Source organism: Xenia sp. Carnegie-2017, unplaced genomic scaffold, assembly GCF_021976095.1.
Source record: "Xenia sp. Carnegie-2017 unplaced genomic scaffold, XeniaSp_v1 HiC_scaffold_14, whole genome shotgun sequence".
NCBI classification, from domain to species: Eukaryota; Metazoa; Cnidaria; class Anthozoa; order Malacalcyonacea; family Xeniidae; genus Xenia; species Xenia sp. Carnegie-2017.
Genome location: NW_025813447.1, coordinates 13,015,061 through 13,028,608, shown reverse-complemented (window position 1 = coordinate 13,028,608; position 13,548 = coordinate 13,015,061). Strand labels below are relative to the sequence as shown.

The window sequence follows — 13,548 nt, the reverse complement described above, 5'->3', positions numbered from 1 at the left end:
TTGTTTTGATCTTATACCTGCTTGGTGCATCATGCGTGAATTCAGAAAATATTATTGTCATTTGTAAAATAGTAATCCACGGTTAAATTTCAAACTGATATTTTCCTCGTATTATCCATTATGGATCTATTTGCAATTTTTATAATTGCGCCTTCAAATAACAAATCCTGAACATATGATAGGTGATGGGAACAATTCATGGTACTGTTGTATGCAGATAAGTTTTCCATTAAATTTATCAACATTTGATACAGCCGACGCAATGATTTAAGTAAAGTACTGCATGTTTTAACAACCATTTTACCGTGAATGTAAAATAATTGCAGTTCTCAACATATTTGTCTAAACATTTTTCAACCATTATATGAAAACAATTATAAGATATATTTGAATAATAATTTCATCAATAATTTTACTAGAAAAACCCCTTGATAATGCTTTTTCCATTCAACTATACTAAAAAAGGATCTACCCCAAAACCATTGATTTTATGTAAAAAAGGTTCAATGCTGCATTGATATTATAGTGAAGACTATTTAGCAAACTTCTGTGATCATCATTTGTATTATTATATCATCGTGAGAGAGATAAAACCCAGTCTTTAAATTTGCTCCTGAACTCGTTCCAATCTCCCACATTTGTCTCCGCCACATTATGTGTGGGTATAGCAGGATCCTGAATGATAGGATGTAAAAATGGTTTAGGAAAGTACTTTGGAGGATATTGAGCAGATATGTAGTTGGATGTATCCCAAGATAGTCTACAATAGACAAAAAATAAACGTCAGAAAGTATTTCTATTTAACAACAAGTGTAACACCCCAGCCATGAACGAAGAATTTTATGTTTTAAACACACTCGAGATTTATTTACTTACTCCAGATTGACATCGTCCACAAGTTCGGCCATTTCTATCAAAATATCTAGATCAGTTGAAGTTGGTTCGCACATGTCACTAAAACATTAATTTTTATACGTGAACAGATGTTACATCGAATAAAAAAAAAACAATAAAAACTTAAATCATACTTTGTAGGCGTTGTAGCGTTTTCAAAAATTAAAAAAATGAAAAAAACATACGGTTGAATAATTTCATAAGATTGAACAACAAGTAATGCAAGAAGATAATCTCCAGGTCGACGTCCATCTTTCCATTCAGTATCATAACTCCATTTCTTTACAACTCGTATCAAATCTTTGCACTTGAAATAGAAAATCCAGTCAAAGTCATCAAAGAATTTTATCTATTAATGATACAACTTTACAACCTTATCTGACTGTTTGGATATAAATTTTGCTTGAAGTTCACAAACATTGTTTTGATAACTGCAATAGAATAATGTTAAAAACAATAAATATAATGGTTGAGAATCAATAAAGTTAACTCCAACAAAACCAATTTCTTACTAAATTTGAACAGAAGGATCTTGCTTCATGCTCATCTGATAAAGGGCCTGGACTCCACCTTTCTCTTCCCAGTCGTTGATTGGTGCAAGCGATACAATGACTTCATCACATTTAAAGTGTACAGTGGTCGATGTCGTAGTGAAGTCATTGCACGAAGGCAGAGTCGTTTCGTTCTCGTCTTTTTGCTCAAGTAATGTTTTAATTGTTTCTATGATACTGGGTAGCCAACTGTCATGTTCCGTGCTAGGAAGGTCTGGAAACGAGATACAAAAATACATCAAATAAAGATAATGTCTTGTTGATCTCGAGCAAAAAATAACCCACATGACCTTGAATGGCAATGGCCAAGTTACACTGTCTAATTCCTTTCAATGTTGTGTTCTGTCCGTAAGCATCTATAGCTGAGACACGGCTTATGTTAAACGGAAGTTTCTTCTAATAGCAAAATGAGAAATTAGGTTGGAATTATGTATGAATTTTAAATCACGAATAACTCAACACAAGAGAAACCTTTAAAAACTTGGTAAGTTTTTTTTCGATAGCTTTCTGGGCTTTTAAATCTTCTTTCGATGGTTTTGCGTTCCTGATTAGTTGTTGCAAACTTCGTTCAAGATGTTCCTGCAAAAACCATAAAACATTTCTGACATTTTGATACACGGTCATAAATTTTCGTATGAATTATCATGAATACATCTGATTTACTGTGACCAAGATCAATGGAATATTTAACATTTTTCTCCTTCTCGTTCTTCAAATCATCGTTAGTTGTTTCGTGCGCTTCAATGATGCTGTCTGTCTTTTCAAGCAGTTCCTTTTGCTCTGAAATGATTTCATCTTTCTCCGTCAATTTCTCGTGAATAAAACTTTCACTACATATAATATAAGAAATAATTGACTAACAACGAAAAGTATGACATGATTGTCACGAATTTGATCAATTTACCGTTCGCGTTCTAGGCTCCTCAGTCCATGTTCATTTTCCTCTTTTAATTTAGAGACGCTGTTTTTAGTAAGAGGGTTAAGCAATGGATCATACAACAGATTTGCATCCATAATAAGCATATGAACACTAAGAAAGCCTTCATCATCAAGATATACACTGTTTTTCTCGAGGATCTAAACCATAAAAAAAATTGAAAACGTAATTAAAAAAAACCATTCATTTCCCCGACCCCACCCACCCACCCCCCTTTCTCGCGGGCGGTTCTCACCTTTTGAATATCTAAACTAGATATAATCGAGTTCATCGCTTTGCTGTAACAAAACGAGCTTCTTCCGGGCTCATCTGATGAGGAGACGACAACAGTTTCGGAATCATTTTCTAAAGAATTGAGGATAATTCGCCAAAAGATCTTCTTGAAATAAGGTGTTTCATCAATGGTTTTATTCTCTCCTTGTGGGTCGTATGTAAGTGTAAACACTACTTTTTCGTTTTGAGATGCAGCAAGCGTAAGACATAGGGAATTGTTACATTGATCAACAAGATCCTCTCGTGTACACGTATCACCATAGTTGTTCCGAATTTTCTCCGGGCTCAAAGCAAGATAGAAATATGGTTCCATTAATTTTATTTTTACGTTTATTTTCACTTTTCCATTTTTTGAAATTTTTTTCATTTCTTTCATTGGAATAAAGTTCTCGACTCCAAAGACATCATTACAAGCGTTTTCGTCAGTTTCATAGAAATTGTACGTGATCTCATGTGTTTTAGCGAGCTTGCTCCGAACATGAAATGAAAAGCTGATCTTGTAACGAAGAAGAGTGGTATCTTCACGAAGAAGATACACAGCAACATCATCACTTTGAGGATTTTCATGGATGCTATCACTACCAGACGAATTAACAGGTAATCCTTGTGGAAACATTATAATGGACCATCGTCCATTGCAAATTGAAAACATGGAACTTTTCACAAACTTTTCACCAGGGCTTAAATCACACGCAAGTTTTTGTTGAAAAGTCGTCTCGGTTATACGACATTGTAACTCAACAAGTACACTATCATCAATGATGAAACCACGATCTTTAGTCAGCTGATCTAATGTGGCTAGTTTTCCCCAACCTATACCACAACCAGATATTGTAAACTCGTCCGCTTTCCCATCCAAATCACCTCGACGAATGGATTTTGAAGGTTCTCTTCTGTTTAAAATACCCAATGTGAATTGCATTTTACATTTTACTCCATTCGTCAGTTTTCCACCTCCTAACCATCGTAAAAACACGCCGAAATAATATTTCTCCTTTATACCAGCCTGCAGTTTCCATCGATGACCATCGCAATGAAACGGTTTTGAGTAGATTTCAGATCTGAGCGACGTAAATTTCTCTAAAATAAATACATAAATATGCAATCCTTTTTTCTCTAAATTTGAGTCGTACAAACGTATCGACATATTTTGGTGGCAAAACTAAATATATAGATATTTTTCATCCAAAAGTGAGTAGAAAGCAAAACAAACGTTAGAAAATGCATAATATGATACAGTCTTTTCTAGATATTTTTAGTACATAATTCATAAGAGAAGCTTATTCCAACAGGTGGTTTTTAATACAAAATGAATGGACCAACATTTTTGATCCTGTTTCATTTATTTTGGTTTGTTTTGAGAAATTATATTCAACCAAATGATATATATCGCCATAAAAATGTCCGAATCTTCTTTTTGTAAACGTGCGAACAAGAAAACATATAATCTGTTTCACAACAGCCCCATTTCGTTCATTCGATCAACCTGCCACTTCATTATACAGTCATGTCATAGTCAACAGTCGTGTCATAGTCAACAGTCATGTCATAGTCAACAGTCAAAGACAGCCATCAGATTAATATAGCGGTCGCTTAGCACCAAAATTTTGTCAGTATTTTGTCAGTACTATTTTGTCAGCAAGACTCCTGCCAACTCTCTCGTCGAACTTTTTTACTTTTGAACTATCAATACTCCTCGCTAGAGCTTTTATAGTCGTCAACATGCTTGGAATCATACGTGTTTTCATTGGTTAACGAGTCCTCATACAAAACTCTCGAGCGTACGCTAGGTACTTCAACTACGTTCAATTTCATCAAGCTATCTTCAACCTGGCGTCGTTGTTTCGTCTGTTGATTTTGTTTCACTGTTGGAAGTGTCTTTTCAAGTATTTCTTCTACCTCAATCCACGAATTATAATATCTATCATAAATATCAGAGCATTGTTTGTGCACAAAATATGCAGATACAAAGTTCTGCAGAAAAACAAAAATATCTCAAACATTGTCAAGGATATTGCGAGTGGCTTACAAAGTGTTGATGAGTTTGATATGCATTTGTCAAAACAAGCTTAAGTAGACAAAGAGCATGCCAAAAATATATGATTGAAAAATTTGCTAAGCGCATATACAAGCACCAATTTCAGAGCTTGCTCCGTCACAAATTAATTGAGAATTAATCGGAGCCTTCGTAGTCAACTTCGCCAACTCTTCAAGTTCATCGTCATGGCAAAGACCAACTGTATGTACTAGTACCGAATATGGAGTAATTAGAGCGCTCAGTCGAAGCGGAGCCCAAACTTCGGTGGCGACCGCACTCTCCCTGCGTACCCCGAGCAAAGCCTATCGCAGGTGATCTCGGGGTCTGATGGGCGGAAGCTTGCTATTGCATCTCCCAAGTAGGATAGCTTGAGGGGCCGAAATCTCCTACCAAACAATACGACGGGAGCAATGCGTTGCCGTAGAATTTATAGTCTCATGTGGATCATAAATTACATTAACATGCGGCGTTCTAGTGCCTTACGCTTAAGAAGGTATCGGGAAGCATGGACCGAAAACAGGGTTTTTTTGCTTTGGAATTTTATCGTTTTGTTTACAAGAGTTCTTACTGCAAAGGTTCAAACGACTTCTGCCTTTTTGACTTATAATTTAAACCATCTCTAAACATGTTTATACGTTTTTTACTTATTACCTTTTACATTGTAACGTTCTCATAACTCTCTCGTGATGAACGACAATCTCCTTAAATAATATAACTCTCTCATCATGAACAAAAGCATCCATAGGCTTTGTGTAAAAAAGGGATTATCTACTTTTTATAACAGTTCTATAAAGATAACATTAATTAATAAGCCAAGCAATTTGTATCGTCTAAATTGAACCTCGTTTTCAACCCATATGCTATAGAGTTTGATTCATTATGGATAGTAAACTTCTTTTTACCTTGAAATATTTTCATGATTCAATCTAGAAAGTAACTTCTCTTCTCGAGTAATTTTGCGATTAAACTGTGCACTTTTCTGATTCAAACGAATTCTTTTGATCGCATAGAGACAGTCGTCCAATTTAATACGTACCTAAGTGCATATATAGCATTTTCAAATCACGTACAAAATTTCCTTCACAACCAAATTACCATCTATTTAAACGATGTATGTAAGAAAAAGTTTCCTTGACAACTGAAGCAAACCCTCCTTTTTCCAAGCATTCGCAACACGTCAAATTCATTCCGAACTCTGGAATTTTTCGCAGCGTACCCGAAAGAAATAGGCATCAAATAAGGAGACTCATCTCCATCATCACAGCCATTTTCATTTCTCTCGTGAATGAACGTGAATTAATCCTTCTACAGTCTCACAGAGAAGCAGCATTTTTCTTCTTTGGTCCTTGTACTATCCCTCGTCAGTAACATTTCATAGAGTACTCTTCTCACAATACTTCATCTGTATATGCAAACTTTGCAGAGCACTTTGAATCTTCCTGCAAATTTCTTGTGTGATTGCTTCCTCTTCACTTTCGAAATCAGATACCTCGTCCTAAAGGAAAGACGCTGGTAGTTATATTTACATATCTTCAGTAACATCATGCACAGTTACGACTGCTACATATACCACGTGAGCCAACGAGCTTCCAAACTGTATATGAGATTCATCGATATTTCTTTTAAACGTATCTTCAGTAGACTCAGTGTTATAAATGGATTGTTTTTGTGTTGGAACCTAGTCCTCGGCGATCAATTACCAGTTTTGATTTTCAAATTCACAACTTTTTATGTCGTACATTTGTACATTTGTACATTTATACATTTGTACAATGTACGATACTTATCACTGACACTGATCTCTTGATGACTGTATGTATTACGGTCTCTACGATCTTGAAGACTTGTAGTCAATAATCGTCAATTAATGGGAAGGTATTTGAATCAAGAAAACAGCATTTTTTGTTTCTAAGATGTTAGATTCCTGCAGCGACTTAGACCGGTATGTAAACATTAAAATGTTAAAATGTATTTTTATCGCGCTGAAAATTTTCTTCCCAGCAAATATGAATACGTTCTTCTGACTGACGTTTCGACAACCTTAAAATTTTCTTCTCTCGTTTTTGAACATTTGTTCCGTATTTTTCTCAGTCAAATAGACAAACTTCGTAGATGTGAGCTTATTACAGAAAACGAGGTTAAACAATTATGTGGAAAGGCAAGGTACAACAAATTTTACAAAATACAAAAATCTGTTATGTCATCTGAACTCTATACGCAAACAACAAATAAGATAAAATGTTTGTATTTTATGCAGAGAAATATTGGTTGAAGAGAGTAATGTTCAGAGAGTAGACTCACCTGTAACGGTATTAATTCATGTTTTCGCCTTCTACTTGCTTTAGCCATATTTGTACTTCATTGTACATACATAAAATTTGACTGTTGTTACAATTATAAAGGTATGTGGTGATATCCATGGTCAGTTCTATGATCTTAAGGAACTTTTCAAGGTATGAACTATGCCCAACTTTTAATGATGTGTTACCAATCTCCCCAGTTCCCATGTCAAAAAGAACTGAATGATGAATTATGATACAATGTTAATTATTTAGGTTGGAGGTGATGTACCAGAGACTAACTATCTTTTCATGGGTGATTTTGTTGATCGAGGGTTTTATAGTGTTGAGACATTTCTTTTGCTTTTGGCACTGAAGGTATTTCATCATAATTCTACTCTTTTTAAAATAATAGGTTTATTTGAGTATGTTGTTTTTCATTTAGGTTCGTTATCCTGACAGAATAACACTTATTCGAGGCAATCACGAAAGTAGACAGATCACACAAGTTTATGGTTTTTATGATGAATGTCTTAAGAAATATGGTTCTGTGTCTGTGTGGCGATATTGTACAGAAATATTTGACTATCTTAGCCTATCAGCTATCATTGATAACAGAGTATGTTTTTTTTTGCAATCAATTTATTAATTCTACCTTTGAAAGTAGTTCAATCAATATTTGTTTTTGTTTTTTAGATATTTTGTGTTCATGGAGGTCTGTCACCTTCAATTACTACTTTAGACCAGGTGATAAAAAATCTTTGGTAATAAATGTTTCAACTGTACTTATTTCTATTTATGATTTTTTAGATCCGATCAATCGATCGTAAGCAAGAAGTTCCACATGATGGACCAATGTGTGACCTTTTATGGTCAGATCCTGAAGGTTTGTATTGGTAGCTACAAGTTTTTATTCATTATCCTAAGACTAGAAATTTATACACATAAGTACTCATTGTGACAAGATTTTCATGTTAAGATACACAAGGTTGGGGTGTAAGTCCACGTGGAGCGGGTTATCTGTTTGGAAGTGATGTTGTTTCACAGGTTATGTATTTCTTCCTGCTTTAATGATCAATTTACTTGCTTGAAATCATATTGCACACAATAAGACTGTTATTTTTTGCTTCTTACAGTTTAATTCAACAAATAACATTGACATCATTTGTCGTGCTCATCAACTGGTCATGGAAGGTTACAAATGGCATTTTAATGAAACAGTTCTCACAGTTTGGTCAGCACCAAACTATTGCTACAGGTAGCAAAGGCACACAATCAGATAAATCAAAGACCAATACACACTTTGTGATCAAAACTATTATTTTATAAAGATGTTATAAAATTTTAGTTTTGATAAATTACCTGGTCTTTCAGCCTCAAATATATTATTAATAAGATAGTATCAACATGCCAAGAATGAATAAAATATATTTTTAACAGATGTGGAAATGTTGCAGCTATATTGCAATTGGATGAACATCTCCAGCGAGATTTTACAATATTTGAAGCAGCCCCACAGGTAAACTGTTAAAGAAAATTTTATTGCCTGTGTGTGCCTAAATAATTTGAAAGTTGCAACTACTATTTATACCTAGGATGTTCGAGGCATTCCAACTAAAAGACCAGTGATTGATTACTTCCTGTGAGGTAATTTTTATTTCCATCTAAGTGAAAGTTGTTTTTGAGTTACCAGGTATACTGAAGGTGGTAAAGAAAAAATCATTGAGGCCCGACCAGGATGTCATGAATTCCTTAATTTTAATTATGAAAATTTTCATGGTTCATGTGTCCACCAAAATACAATGGACACTTTAAAAAATATATATATTAATTCAATAATATAGTGGTATCGTACCTTGATTTCCATTTGAAGACACTAATAACACAGAAACTAAAACAATGGACAGTTTTTATTTTCTACTCTTTATAAAATGTTCTTTATTGTATGGAAACAAGGTTAAAAAAGTTTCATATGTTACAAGGTTTGAACCTGACATGAGAAAATAAGCAAGTTTTAAGATTCACATAAACATTTACATTTTTTTGCTTATCCAAGTTTCTTCATTTATCAGAAGAAAAGTTTATCTGAGCAATTTCATATCTCAAATGCTTTTGTCAAAAACTACAACATTAATATTTTATGAAAATGCCCAACAAATTTAAATTCCTTTCCTCGTTGAACCAACAGTAGTTGAACAAGCAAGGAGGGTACATCCACCAATATTTCTCAGAATATAACCTAAATTCTTGAACCACTGATAAAATTTTCATCTACAAAAGCCTTCCATCTCTTTTATATTGCCACAAAAATACTTTGTCCCCTTGAACTTTCAAGCAAATAATTTCACAAAGCAAGAATGGCAATATGGTTTGTCATTTTGTTCTTTGAAAGTTCCCTTGTTCAGTTGCTTAAGGCAAAATGCACAAATGAAATGTTCAGGATGGAACTTACGATGCATGGCAGTAATACATCGACCAGTGATTGGTTTCTGGCAGTTATAACACAAGGTACCACGCTTTGAATGATAATGCATCTCACAATAAGGTTTGCCTTCATGTTCAAAGAAACTTCCTCCCTGAAACGGTTCATGGCATTCCTAGAAAATGATTGCAATGTTTATTATACAAGTGTTTTTGTGATAGGAAAAAACAAAAATGAAAGTTAGTAGAAATTCTACCATGACTTAATTATAAGTTAACTCATCACTTACATAACACACAAAGCATTCTTGATGCCAGTGTTGACCCAAAGCAGCAATATAATTATTCATTATTGGCTGATCACAACCACCACATTTGGGAGCAAATGCAGCAAAATAACAATCACGGCAAAATGGTTTTCCATCTCTTTCATGAAAACCTGAGTCACCAAATTGTTTTCCACATTGATGACAAAAGAAACATTCCTGATGCCAGGTTTTATCCAGGGCAGTAACACATGACTATTGAAAATGAAAGTTTGAAAATTTGAACAACACTTAAGTCAATAAAAATTCAGTTGCTAAGACTTACATCAAGAATAGGTTGATTACAGTATGCACACCTTGGTGCATATAGCTCATGATAATCTTTTTCACAATAAGGCTTTCCATCTCTCTCAAAGAAATTCCTTGATCCAAGAGGTAACTCACATACTACACATGCAAAATGCTCTGGATGCCATGTCTTTCCAAGAGCTGTAACAACCTGACCAACAATTGGTTTGTTACAAGCAGCACATATTCCTTTTTTGACAGTACTAACACCTTGTCGATTCATATCAGATTGCAAACTACCTAACATAGAATCCAGTTGACTTGTTCTTACTGGTTGACTACCTGAATTAATGAACATCAAAGGCAAGGAATGGGAATAAACATCAAGCAAAGCAAAGAATGAACATAAGGTAAAGAATTAGAATGACATCAAGTGGAGGCAAGGAAGGAATGAGAATGAATCATCAAGCAAAGGTAAGGAATTAGAATGAACATCAAGTGGAGGCAAGGAATTAGAATGAACATCAAGCAAAGGTAAGGAATTAGAATGAACATCAAGTGGAGGCAAGGAATGAATGAAGCAAAAATGAATTAGAATGAACAGTGGAATGGCAAGGAAGAATAGAATGAACATCAAGTGGAGGCAAGGAATGGGAATGAACATCAAGCAAAGGTAAGGAATGGGAATGAACATCAAGTGGAGGCAAGGAGCAACAATGAACAGGCAAATGTAGGGGCAAGCTAATGATTTAATAAATGATTTTTCTATGTCACTACAGGATACCTTGTTGAGTCTTGTTGGAAGAAACAGATCGCTGTGGTTTAGCATATTCATCATTATTCTTTACGGAATGAGCTGGTGCAACAGTTTGTACGTTTACTTTGAAATCAGACAATGATGCCATCAAGTCATCTAGTTCTTTAGTTGCAGATGATGCCTTGTTTGGAGAATTTGAATCTTGTGAGGGGGATTCATTTGACTGCTGTAGTGTATTTATTACAGCACTATCAAGCTCACTAAGTAATGATTCAACTGAAACATAAATATTATATTATTAAAAAATAAAATATTGATACATTAAAATTTTCAACAAATTTCCATAACACATCAAACACATACAAAAGTGTAGACTAGTAACTGAAATATGAGATATTAACCTGGTTGTCGGTTTTGTTGTGGATCATTGATGTATTTGTCTGACACTCCATCTACACTGTTACTTTCTCCTAAACATTTGTTGCATATTCTATTATATTTGAACCATGGTAAGAGGTATTGGTATTTCTTACTAAGCTTACATACTGATAGATATCATGCACAATAATAAAAAATTCATAAACTTTTCATTCAGTAAATTAGAATGAAATCTTAGCCTAAATAAAAATGTAACTATGAAAGTTGTCACATAATTTGCAACAATCCTCACGTTAATTTGAAACTATTACGGCATTTCACATTGACATTGAGCACACATATGTTCAGTTAATGCAGATAATGTATTTATAATACAATTATGGCACATTCTATGTAAAATATGTAGTTGAGCTGATCATTTTCGGGTAGTATTCGTTAAAACGAATGAAACATGTTTTGCGTATGAAGATAAAGCCAGTTATTTTATAATTGAAATATATCGATAAGCTCAAATAACATACATGGTAATGAGTCTAAACAATTCAAAATTAGCTGGGCGATTCAGCAAATGTATTCTAAACTACACAAATTACGGTTGTTGATTATCGAAGAAAACACAGCAACAAACACTGTACGAGTATAACAACTATCCTTGTAATTTAATGGCCAGACATTTTTACTGAGCTAAAATTTAGTCTGTATTAAAGTCTTTCATACCTTTAGGATGTGTTGTTATGTTCAAATCTTCCAGCAAACTATCTAACTCTGACAAATTTGATCCTAAACTGATTGATGTATGCCGTGAAGAGTCATTTTCTGTCGGTAAAGGTGGTGGTGGGTCCTTAGGATCCCTCGTAGTTTTTTGACTTCCTCCAATTGGAATTGCTTGCAAATCAGCCAACAAAGCGTCTAAAAAGTTTATATTTTCCTTGAATTTCACAGAATAATCTCGAGTCGTACTTTCGGCCATTTTACAAATGAATTACGATGAGAAGTTCGTTTTGATATTAGAATAAAAGTACGTCAATAGTTAATATGTTAAAAACGATGTGCCATAATATATTTGCGTTCACTGACTCAGCTAGCTGTTAAACGACTAACAGATAAATTTCTCACGTGTTTTTTGGTATACATCGCACTGATTAAATATGACAAGAGGTATAGATAAATGTGACATACAGGCATCATGAATATTTATAGTAAAAAACATCTCTATATAATAATTTATTATACACACGTTTTAATCGCTATTGAAAATGTTTTCGAATTAGTTTAGCCATATTCCAAATGTTCAAACTTTGGCTATAGAGGACATAAAATATTTTAGGAGTAAATACACAAGCAACTCACAGAATTCTGAATTATCTCACCAAATAAACATTAAGGTAAAGATAATAGGAAAGAATTCAAAGATTATTTAATCTATTGTCTTTCTCACGACAAACAATAGTTTCAGATGATTTAAAAGAAAGAACACAAGAAATGGGTAATCCATCGACAGTATCACTAACTCGCATGTTTATGGCACAAGATTTGTTGACAAATATCCTTTCTGATACACTGTACACATTTAAGTAAAGCATAAACGCGTCCAATTTGATACGAAAGAAAATAATAAATAGATTTAGGCAAAGAACAGATATTTTCAAGATAAAACACAAGGTGTTTCATATTAAATTACTACATACCCAAGTCATCCATATGAACAGTTGATTGAACAAGTAAACAGACTTCTTTCGAACGCTCAATATGTCCCACTATGCTAACATTCAGTAAGACCAACACAAGATTTCTCTATCCTTGAATAATTCAGATGACTTTGTGAAATTAGTTTGCCTTCAAAGTCTAATCTCCGGAAAATAAAACGTAGATTCTTACACGGTTATAGCAATCCCACGACTTTATAATTGTTGGCCATGTCCATATAAGGCAAAACATATAAAGGCGTTGGTTAGTATTACGTACGCTTTTTATGCTAAATGTCAATAGTTAAGTTGGAAAATTTGGGTTAGAGTAAAATGCAGATACGGACGTACGATTACGGTGGAGGACGATAGCGGAAGGAAAAGCTAAATTCATACAAACCGTATATTTTAGGGGTTGTTCACATCACGACTTTCACGAGGGTGACCCAAATGTGACTTTCATGCTGTGTTATAAGGTTCATTCAAAGTTGATATAATCTAAAATCTCATTTTCATGCTGTATCAAGGAGTCAAATGGGGGTGAAACAGATTGAAAACCATTTATTTTTTCTCTGTATTTGAAGCATCCATCCAAATAGATGCATTGTTTACTAACATTGCACTCTTATTGAGGTAATGTTAGTTCACAGTAAAATTTCCTATGCATATAACACTTGTTACTAAGGCAACTATTTTAAAATTATGGGAAAAACTAATAAAGTAGTAAATGTAAGTAAAATCTACGTAATTTTTACTCGTTATAAATGATAATAAATGAAAG

The 13,548-nt window shown here is 33.9% G+C and overlaps 3 protein-coding genes across 6 annotated transcripts; 1 reads left to right on the top strand and 2 right to left on the bottom strand.

Annotated features, from left to right (window-relative positions):
• Positions 1-365: 365 nt before the first annotated feature.
• LOC124434537 lies at positions 366-4,290 on the bottom strand. The gene is made up of 10 exons (XM_046984425.1): positions 2,618-4,290; positions 2,350-2,522; positions 2,098-2,275; positions 1,917-2,024; positions 1,736-1,841; positions 1,407-1,659; positions 1,268-1,325; positions 1,080-1,201; positions 877-954; positions 366-760 (listed from the first exon to the last, which is right to left on the bottom strand). The coding sequence occupies exons 1-10, from the start codon at positions 3,800-3,802 to the stop codon at positions 574-576; spliced, it is 2,448 nt and encodes an 815-aa protein (XP_046840381.1). The 5' UTR covers positions 3,803-4,290; the 3' UTR covers positions 366-573.
• Positions 4,291-5,239: 949 nt separating this feature from the next.
• LOC124435350 (paxillin-like) lies at positions 5,240-13,042 on the bottom strand. 4 transcript variants are annotated; one of them, XM_046985288.1, is made up of 9 exons: positions 12,771-12,980; positions 11,800-11,991; positions 11,106-11,174; positions 10,732-10,980; positions 9,985-10,289; positions 9,684-9,914; positions 9,425-9,569; positions 5,789-6,188; positions 5,240-5,729 (listed from the first exon to the last, which is right to left on the bottom strand). In XM_046985288.1, the coding sequence occupies exons 1-8, from the start codon at positions 12,781-12,783 to the stop codon at positions 6,175-6,177; spliced, it is 1,218 nt and encodes a 405-aa protein (XP_046841244.1). In that variant the 5' UTR covers positions 12,784-12,980; the 3' UTR covers positions 5,240-5,729; positions 5,789-6,174. The 4 variants fall into 4 exon arrangements, with proteins under 4 accessions (XP_046841244.1, XP_046841243.1, XP_046841242.1 ...); XM_046985287.1 differs by lacking the exons at positions 5,240-5,729; positions 5,789-6,188 and adding an exon at positions 8,383-8,670; XM_046985286.1 differs by lacking the exons at positions 5,240-5,729; positions 5,789-6,188 and having other exon boundaries at positions 8,865-9,569; positions 11,800-11,996; positions 12,776-13,042.
• On the top strand, positions 6,397-9,022 carry LOC124435351 (serine/threonine-protein phosphatase 4 catalytic subunit). Its single transcript, XM_046985289.1, has 12 exons — positions 6,397-6,635; positions 6,785-6,856; positions 6,951-7,002; positions 7,096-7,146; positions 7,249-7,350; positions 7,418-7,591; positions 7,669-7,719; positions 7,783-7,858; positions 7,952-8,019; positions 8,109-8,230; positions 8,413-8,491; positions 8,568-9,022. The coding sequence occupies exons 1-12, from the start codon at positions 6,607-6,609 to the stop codon at positions 8,616-8,618; spliced, it is 927 nt and encodes a 308-aa protein (XP_046841245.1). The 5' UTR covers positions 6,397-6,606; the 3' UTR covers positions 8,619-9,022.
• Positions 13,043-13,548: the final 506 nt, after the last annotated feature.